Source organism: Ziziphus jujuba, chromosome 8 (genome assembly GCF_031755915.1).
Source record: "Ziziphus jujuba cultivar Dongzao chromosome 8, ASM3175591v1".
NCBI lineage: Eukaryota > Viridiplantae > Streptophyta > Magnoliopsida > Rosales > Rhamnaceae > Ziziphus > Ziziphus jujuba.
This window is the reverse complement of record NC_083386.1, coordinates 11,386,531-11,396,734: the sequence shown is the minus strand read 5'-3', so window position 1 is coordinate 11,396,734 and position 10,204 is coordinate 11,386,531. Positions and strand designations below refer to the sequence as shown.

At 34.2% G+C, this 10,204-nt stretch overlaps 1 protein-coding gene across 1 annotated transcript; it reads left to right on the top strand.

The window, feature by feature from the left end:
* The first annotated feature begins 1,954 nt into the window (after positions 1–1,954).
* Positions 1,955–5,418, top strand: LOC107413462 (scarecrow-like protein 14). The gene is made up of 3 exons (XM_025071743.3): positions 1,955–2,213; positions 2,491–4,988; positions 5,105–5,418. The coding sequence occupies exon 2, from the start codon at positions 2,644–2,646 to the stop codon at positions 4,873–4,875; it is 2,232 nt and encodes a 743-aa protein (XP_024927511.2). The 5' UTR covers positions 1,955–2,213; positions 2,491–2,643; the 3' UTR covers positions 4,876–4,988; positions 5,105–5,418.
* The last annotated feature ends 4,786 nt before the right edge of the window (positions 5,419–10,204 follow it).

The following is a 10,204-nucleotide window of genomic DNA, read 5'->3' as shown; positions in this document are numbered from 1 at the left end:
TTTTTTTGTTATTGTTTTGTGAAGAGAAAGCTGGTACATGTTCCAATCGCTGCTTCCTCTTATCATGATAACTTGCATTTGTTCTCCAATTTCTAATATCCAGCCAGCCACTATCCTTTAAAGATCCAACAAATTTTGTAAATGATTCTTTCTCCGATTTTTTCATAATCCTAAATGTTAAGATATGGTTAATCAACATGCTAAGTTGAAGTTTCACTCTTATCTAAAATAAAAATTCGATTATTCTTATCTGATCAATGAAAATGAATTCACCATTTTGGATAATAAAAATAGGCTAACCTCTATTTTTTTTCCATCTTTTTAAAGTTTGTTGTGATAAATAAATAAATCAATAAAGAAATAAATAAAGAGAATGCTGGTCCACGTTAATTCCACATCTTCATTTGGTTTATGCTTCTGTCGTTTTAAGCAGTGCACCAATATTCTGAGAATCATATCAGAAACAGTGGAATTTTTAAAAAAAAAAAAATTGGAAAAATATAATTATGTATATGTGGGGGGCCAACAGTTGATGGGGAATATCAATATGTTTGATGTTTTGGTCTATGGGTAAAACCGTAAAAGACTTCCAAGATAAAGTTGTTGGAATTATTATGAGGATATCAAAATTAGTACATATTCCAATCAAAATGAAATCAATCCAAACCAAAAATAAGGACATAAAGCCAAAGCGAAAGCAAAAAAAAGCAAATAAGAATGATATTCGGCAGCAACGATAGAATACAAAAACTTAGGCTCATTGATGATTACGTTGCATGGATCAATTTTTTGGCTTTCTATAAAGTAAATTAATTAAGGAATCCATGGACATCAACCTAATATATGGAATACAACATTTTATGCTTCAAATTTGCATGGCTTAGCTTCTTTCATTTGAGCTGTCCACAGACTATACAAATTTAGGTAGAATTTGGCAAAGCAAACTAAAAGAAACTTTCCATTTATTTTTAATAGAAAATTATAAAGATGTATTAAGACTTATAGGAAACCTCTAAGTAATGTTTAACGGTTTTTAGTCAAAGCATTTCCTACAAATAAAAGGTCTTTTATCTTAACTTAAACAATATTTGTCAATACCATTATTATATTTATGTTCACATTTGTTCTAAAATTTAAAATATAACTACACATCTATTAGAAATTTAAAGTTTGTTTGGCCATTTGTTTTAACAACTATTTTTTATTTTTCAAAATAAAAAATTATTCTCAAAATAAAAATATATTGTTTGGTCATCAGTTTTTAAAAATTATTTTTAGAAAATAAATAAAAATAAAAACAAAAAAAGAAAAAACAGTAAAAAAAAAATTTTCAAAATTTTTAAAAAATTCAAAAATATATTGGTTCACGGTATCTGACATTTATTTGTTTGATTGTTTTCAAACATAATCGACCAAATACTTACTATTTTCATAAATAACAAAAAATTATTTTATTTTATGATTTAAAAATAATATTTTGAAAACAAAAAATGAAAAATATGATCCAACATAACCTTATTTTTTTAGAGTTAAAAATTCTAACGGCAATGTTCACATCTGATATGTGAGTTTTTCAGCTTCAAATGATCAAATTAACAGAAAAAAAAAAAAGGTGAAAGTTTTCTACATGTTTCAAAATTATCAAATGGAAGTTATGGATTTTCCAAATTATATTTGCAATAAACTTAATGAGAAATAGGTAGGATTATTTTTTTATTTGTTGGTATAGGAATTATTAACTTTTACTGATATATTGCAACTCGCATATTTACAAAGCTGTGAGTTTGAAATACGGACTCAGAAAATTATTATAAATGTGTATGGAATATTATTATAAATGACAACCAAAAAAAAAAAAGGAAAAGAAAAGAAAAGAAAAAAGCCTAGTGGAAACTGTCAACAGACAACACGCGGGCAATTTGCACGCCTATTAAACTTCCCGTGAAATCCCTGAAAACGAGTCCAAAAAGAAAAAATTAATAATAAAATAATAATTTTAAAAAAATGAAAAAGAAAACAGAAATCATCCGTACCGCTGAGACACCTTCTATATCTTTTCTTCTCTTTGTCCTTGACTCCTTCCCGTCAAAAGCCTAAAATCCTAATCACAGACAGTGGAGCTAGCCTTCCATTTTCTTATCAGAAAAAGACCCATTTCAAATACTCCTTCAAAAGTGGATATTTACCACTCTTTCTATCTGGGTCTGGTTCAGGTACTTATTCTTTATCCTCCTACAGCTCCGCTGGAAATGATTCAGTAAAAATGGTTTTTTTTTGTTTTTTTTTAAAAAGAAAATTCTTCTCTTTTGGAGTATGATAAAGTTTTACTTTCAAAATGAATTTTTTTTTTTTTTCCCCATGAAAAAAGTCTTTCTCTTTTGGAGTATGATAAATTTTTGCTTTCAAGATGAAATCTTTTTTTTTAGTTCATTTATTTCCAGTATTCTGATTACTGGGTTCGATTCTGTACTGATGTTTACATTCCTATAGGTATATATGATCTGGGTTTTAATACATAAAAGCTAGCTGTTACTCTGAGGTGATGATAATAAGATAAGCTGCATATGCTGATCAAATCATTTATGTGAGTTTATCTTTGAAGAGGTTTTGTATCTTGGTGTTGTGAATAGTCTGGCAATCTGGATGGTCATGGATCAACATTTGACTGGACTTTCTATCAATGGGTTGGAGTACATGAGGGATGATTCTCTTCTGGGCTTATCAAATCAAAACAAAGGTGATAATGGGTCGGGAACGAGAGATCAGTTTGTTGATCAAAATTATGCAAATATGCTTCTATTTCCTCCCAATTCAATCCCCAGTGATTCATCCCCTTCTTTTAGTGTGAACCAAGAAGGGGATGCTCATGAGGACTATGATTTCAGTGATTTAGTTCTAAAGTACATAAGCCAAATGCTTATGGAAGAAGATATTGAAGAAAAGACCTCCATGTTTCATGAGTCTTCAGCGCTCCAAGCCGCCGAAAAATCATTGTATGAGCTTCTTGGGGAGAAGTATCCATCTTCACCTCATAGTTCCCCGAGTCCATCTCATGATCAAAAGCACGAAAGACCCGATGAAAGTCCTGGTTTGCAGTACGGTAACTGTAGTAGTAATACAAACGGTACTAGTAGTGTCAGCCTAGTGGATCCTGGGTGGATCTATGATCTGGGTGAATATAAGTCACCACAAGTTGCTGCTCAGTCAACTTCTCATTCCTCCCATGGTTCACCAAATGGGACTGGTAATCTTATGGATGGGTCTATGGATTCTCCTGTGAGCATTCTTAAAGTTCCTGATATGTTTAATGAGAATGAGTCTGTCATGCAATTTAAGAGAGGGTTTGAGGAAGCAAGCAAGTTTATTCCTAATGGAAATAGTCCCTTTTTTGATTTGGAAAGCAATAGATTGTTACCTAAAGAGGTAAAAATAGAGACTAGAGATGTGGTAGTTAAGTTTGAGAATGAAAATTTGATGGATGGATCAAGGCGAAAGAAGAATCCTCATAGTGAGGATGCTAGTTCAGAGGGAGGGAGGAATAACAAACAATCAGCAGTTTGTTCGGAATCAACTGTGAGTTCAGAAATGTTTGATATGATTTTGCTAAACTGTGGTCAGGGTGAATCAGCTCTTCGAGAAGCTTTGCAAAATGGAACAAGCAAAAATGTTCAGCAGAATGGTCAGTCCAAAGGGTCAAGTGGAAAAACTCGTGGGAAGAAGCAGGGAGGTAAAAGAGATGTGGTAGATTTGAGAACTCTTTTGACACTTTGTGCACAAGCTGTTGCAGCTGATGATCTCCGGACTGCTAATGAGTTTCTGAAGCAGATCAGACAGCACTCAACTTCTACGGGGGATGGAATGCAAAGAATAGCCCATTATTTTGCTGATGGCCTTGAGGCACGGATAGCTGGCTCTGGTACTCAGATTCACAAAACCCTTATTACGTGGCCGACATCTGCTGCTGATATCTTGAAAGCCTACCATCTATTTCTTGCTGCATGTCCTTTTAAGAAGCTATCAAATTTCTTCTCAAACAAGACAATTATGAATATAGCTGAGAAAGCAACAAGGCTCCACATTATTGATTTCGGTATTCTTTATGGTTTTCAGTGGCCTTGCCTCATAGAACGTCTCTCATCTAGGTCCGAGGGACCTCCTATGCTTCGGATTACCGGGATTGATTTACCACAACCAGGTTTCCGACCAGCTGAAAGGGTTGAGGAGACAGGACGGCGCTTGGCAAACTATGCAGAAACATTCAAAGTTCCATTTGAATTTAATGCTATAGCACAAAAGTGGGACACCATTCAAGTTGAGGATCTTAAACTTAGGGATGATGAGGTGCTTGTTGTCAATGTTATGTACAGATTCAGAAATCTACTGGATGAGACTGTGGTGGTTGACAGTCCAAGAGATATCGTCTTGAACTTGATCAGGAAGATAAATCCCGATGTTTTCATACATGGAATTGTCAATGGAGCCCATAGTGCACCTTTTTTTATCACACGTTTCCGAGAGGCTCTTTTCCACTTCTCTACACTGTTTGACATGCTTGAGGTAAATGTTCCCCGAGAGATTCCTGAAAGGATGCTGATTGAGAAGGTGATATTTGGACGTGAAGCTATAAATGTTATTGCATGTGAAGGTTCAGAGAGGACAGAGAGGCCAGAGACATACAAACAGTGGCAAGTCCGGAATCAGAGAGCTGGGTTTAGGCAGCTTCCTTTGAATCAGGAGATCTGGCGGATGGCAAAGGACAGGATGAAATCATTCTACCATAAGGATTTTGTGATTGATGAAGATGGAGATTGGCTGCTGCAGGGGTGGAAGGGACGGATTGTTTATGCACTTTCTACTTGGAAACCGGCTTCTTAAATTTATTAGTGGTATTATTCATTGCAGGGAAGGATGACATAATTACCTAGCAATCGGATTGCTCCTGGTTCACTAGGTGATTTTGCCATTGATTTGCGATCTATGAAGTGAAGGTATTTTAGGCATTTGTTTAAAATCCTAGAATCTTTATCTCAATAATCACCCAATTTGTATCTTTATACTTAACAAATCAACTTGATGTTGATGGTAATATATTTTTTGCAAGCAGGTTTTATGGGATGGGAACTTCGTTTGCTGTCTCCTTATATATTACTCGCGAAAGGCATGTTATTGAAGCGAGGATCGCTGACTTAATCATTTTATGCCTGAAAGAAGGATGGATTTACAGATTATTTGTGTATCTCAAAAAGTTATAATTTGTAACTTCGTGCATATATGTGTACAAATTGCCAGAAATGAGCAAGCTAGCAACTTGCTGTGCATATATATGTAACTTCGATCCTGCTTAGGCCAGTATTAGCGATGTTGGGAATTCCAATCATATAATAAATAAATAAATAAATTATGTCATTATTGATTTTATCTGAAGTTCCAGTTCCAATGCAAGTTGTGTTTTTTAAGCTTAAGATTTGGGTGACTGGTAATCTTGGTTGATATTCCTTTTTGGCTTTCTAACTTTTTTTTTTTAACATCACCAACTAAGATGTGTAAATGTTCCAAGACTGCCACTGTGCCAGAATTCAGCCAACGAAATGTGCACGCATGCAAAAGCTAAAGCCTTTTTCATGGTGTTCTTTTTTGTTAGTATTTATGTTAATAAAATATCTGGTTCCAATTATTGCAAAGCATTCTGGCATATTTTGTTGGAAAGTTGTTATACTTTAAAAGCAATATTCCACTAGCAATATAAATATTTAGTGTGTTAAAATGGATTCCATTGAAGATTATCAAAGTATGATAATATTATTCTGTGATATTTCTATTGTTACCCAACTGTTGAATATTGTTTTCCTGATGGTGCGCTATATTGTTTTCCTGATCGTGCACTTTCTTGCCCTGTATCCAATCAACATACTGCATATTGGTTGTCGTATAGACATATTAATATTTGAAAAAACACTTCAAGTTTTTTTTTTTTTTTTTTTTTCATGGGCTAACATTATATCCTGTTTCTTCTTTTGCTTTTGAATGGGACAAAGAGCAAGCACAGCAAATGGTGGTGTTGGAACAAGGTAGAATGCAAAAGATTCTTATTCTTGAAAGTGTGTAATGGTGGGTTATCAGATTGACTTGATCCTGATTGGTGAAATTTTGATGATAAATGGAAGAACGACCAATGAAGAAAGAGAGAATAACAACCATTCAAAATGAGAAAGTTCAGCCACTATGTGAAATGGGGTGACCCAAGTTCGCTTTCTGTGATTCAATATTATTGCATAAGGAGTTTAGTTGGTGAATTACTGTTTGGATATTATCAACCTTTTCCAACAACGGTCTTGCATATCTTCATATATTGTTTTTTAACAGATAGGCTTGCAAACAAACAAGTTTGATTTACTCAGAAATCGAATATATATATATATATATTTTTGTATAATTAATGTATCCTTTCCTTATATGATAAGGATAACTTTGTTTATTATTGTTATTAATTTTTTTCTGTCATAGCAAATGAAAAGAGCTAGTACTGCTGCCTTTTGCAACTACTTTTGCAATTATTAAGTGGAGCATACTGCATGCACGATTATGTAGAGCCTCGGGAAAGAAAGTTATCTTGAGGCACTAAAAGCAAGAATTGCAAATAAAGTGAGATCCATGATATTTTTTTTAGCATCTGATTCAGTTGTCTTCTAGAATTTTATAACTTGATGCAGGTTTCTTAGTTTTCGTCATGAAATTCACATAAAAGCTGTGAGAATTCAGTTTCATTTATATGTGTTTGTTTGATACACAGTAAACTTAAGCCTTTTTTTTATCAATAATAATTTAATATGCTATTAAATTTAATAATCTTCGGTTAACAGGCTTGATCATTTACATTGTGACTCAGAACATTTATGACTATTGTATATTATTGTGGGTGCAATTTGTTTACTTTTTTTATATTTTATTTTACTTTTTATGTGGAAAAAATGCTATTGGTTAAGACTGGTGACACCATTTTCCATAATCGTTTTTCTACACCTGCATAGACGAAGCATTTGTTGGGAAAATATCATGGATGAATATATGTAAATACATGTGGATAATTTAATACAAAATAAATAAAAATAAATAAAGCATTTTAGAACCTATAGATCTTTGAAATTGATCTACTTTCTAGAAAGGTTGACCGAGGCCTGTGTGATACCACAGTGTCCTTAAGACGTTTTACGTCCACCGGTGCAGGAGTTTTGTAGCGAACGTCTCCCAGGATACAACGGCTGCAAAAGCTTTCAGATTCAGCACCTCTGAAGCTTTTTCTCTTCGAACTTTCTGTGTACCTTCACTTTACCACTATTTTTTTTTTCTCTGTATTTTCTTCCAAAATTAAAATTGAAAAAGAACGTTACAGTTCGTGCAACCTTCAAACTCTCATAAGGAGTTATTCTCCCGTAAAACTCTCTCCCACTATTATCAAAATATTATTTGATTTGATTTAAAATTATTATAACAAAACTCAACAACCAAAAAACCCAAATCATTCACACTAGTGGGCCTAGGCCCAACTCTAACAATCCCCCACATGAATGATTTGATTTAAAAATACAAACATGATTCTAGTGGTAAAGCTCTACAGTCGGAAACTGCATAGGATAGGTAGATGTTACTCTTTGAACATTTCCTTAAGAGACTACATTTTCTTTACTGACTTATGATAAAAGCGATATCTTTGAACCATTTCGTCTTTTGTGTAAATGACAACATAGCCCACACATGATTCCTTCCTGATACACTTCAGTTCTCACTATTGTGTTCATTTTGGCCATAAACACCTCCCTGGTTCTGCGAGAGTTTCTAAAGAATTGTGCCCTAAACAATTCTCCTTTGAAGCGGCCACTCTTCTCTCTCACATAGGTGATTCCTATTTCTTTTATAATCAGCATACCTATGCATAGATTACTAAACATACTCTTATAGGAATCATTAAAAGCATACTTTTATGCTTAACCTCTTTTTATCATTGTTTCATCATAGGAATGGGCAGAGGATTAACCCCCCACAGTGATCCATACTATACCTGGCAATTCGGGTTGGTGGGTCGTGTTCGTGTCAACCCGTTTAATAATCGTGTCAAAAATGCCTAACCCGAACACGACCCATTTATTAATCGTGTCAGGTACCTAAAACACTAACCCGACCTGTTTATAAACAGGTCAACACGACACGACCCGTTTAACACGATTATTTTAACGGGTCGTGTTGACCTATTAACCCGTTAACCTGAAATTGACCTATTAACCCGAAAACTAACCTATTAACCCGAAAATTAACCTATTAACCCGAATTTTTTTTTATTTTTTTATTTTTTTTATTTTTATGTTTTTGTTTTATTAAAGATGTATTTTTTGTTTTTAAAAAATTAGTAATAGAAAATTATTTTTATAAAATTTTTAATTTATAATATTTTTTAGTTATTAAATATTATATTAGTGATAAAATATTAATTTAAAATTAAATTTAAATGGGTTGTAATAGGTATATAATCGTGTCGGGTTGAAACTGACACGTTTAATAAATGGGTCGTAACGGGTCAATTTCGAGTTAAACAGGTCAACCCGAAAATGACACGATTAATAATCGTGTTAAACGGGTTGACCCGATTATGACCCGAACCCATTTATAATAAACCCAAACCCATTTATTCTGTGTCGTTTTCGAGTCGTGTCGCCGTGTCATGATCCAAATTGCCAGGTCTAATCCATACTAGTCTTCACAATTGAGTTGTCCCATTGAACCTGGATCTTGGGATCTCCAGTCAACTAGGTTGGGTTTCCATCGTATTGACTTTATTCACGGGCTTCAATCCCATTCCCCTCGATGACTTCTCAACTAGTTCTCTATTTAACCCTTTGGTTAGCGGATCCGCAATGTTATCTTTTGACTTTACATAGTCTATTGAGATAACTCCAGTTGAGATTAATTGTCTAATGGAATTGTGTCTACGATGAATGTGTCTAGACTTTCCATTATACATAATATTCTGTGCCCTGCCAATCGCAGATTGACTATCACAATGTAAACTTATTGCTGGCACAGGTTTAGGCCACCTCGGAATGTCCTCTAAAAATTGGCGTAGCCATTCTGCCTCTTCACCACATTTATCTAGAGCAATAAACTCGGATTCCATAGTGGATCGAGCTATCACAGTTTGTTTCGAGGACTTCCATGTCACAGCTGCACCTGCTAACGTGAATACATAGCCACTAGTGGATTTTGAATCCTTTATATCTAATATCCAATTTGCATCACTGTATCCTTCTAATGCAGCAGGATATCTTGTATAGTGCAGTCCGTATTCACGAGTATATCGTAGATATCTTAGTACTTTAACGATCCCTTTCCAATGATCTTCATTTGGATTACTTGTGTATCTACTTAGTCTACTTATTGCGTAGGCTAAGTCTGGTCTGGTACAACTCATCAAGTACATCAGACTTCCAATCACCCTAGCATATTCTACTTGAGATACACCTTCTCCTTTATTTTTGGATAAGCGTAAACTCATATCTATGGGTGTTCTGGCTATACTAGTATCATCATTACTAAACTTAGCCAGTATTTTATCTACATAATGAGTTTGATTAAGAATGATTCCATTCGAAGTTCTCGTGATTTTCATACCTAAAATCACATCTGCAAGCCCCATATCTTTCATGTCAAATTTAGAATTTAACATGGCTTTTGTAGTTCGGACCATATTGTCGTCACTACCTACTATGAGTATGTCATCTACATACAAACATAGAATAACATATCCATTCTCTGTATCTTTTACATAGATACACTTGTCACATTCATTTATTTTGAACCCATCTTTTAGCATGGCATTATCAAATTTTTGATGCCATTGCTTTGGAGCTTGTTTAAGTCCATATAAGGACTTTACCAATCTACAAACTTTCCTTTCTTGTCCTGCAGCAGTAAAACCCTCAGGTTGCTCCATGTAGATCTCTTCCTCTAGATCTCCATTCAGAAAGGCTGTTTTCACATCCATTTGATGTACTGCAAGATCTCGCAATGCTACGATTGCCAGTACCATCCTTATGGAATTTATCCTCGTTACTGGAGAATAAGTGTCAAAATAATCAAGGCCTTCCTTTTGCTTGTATCTCTTAATTACAAGCCTTGCCTTGTATTTATCTATTGTTCCATCTGCTTTCATCTT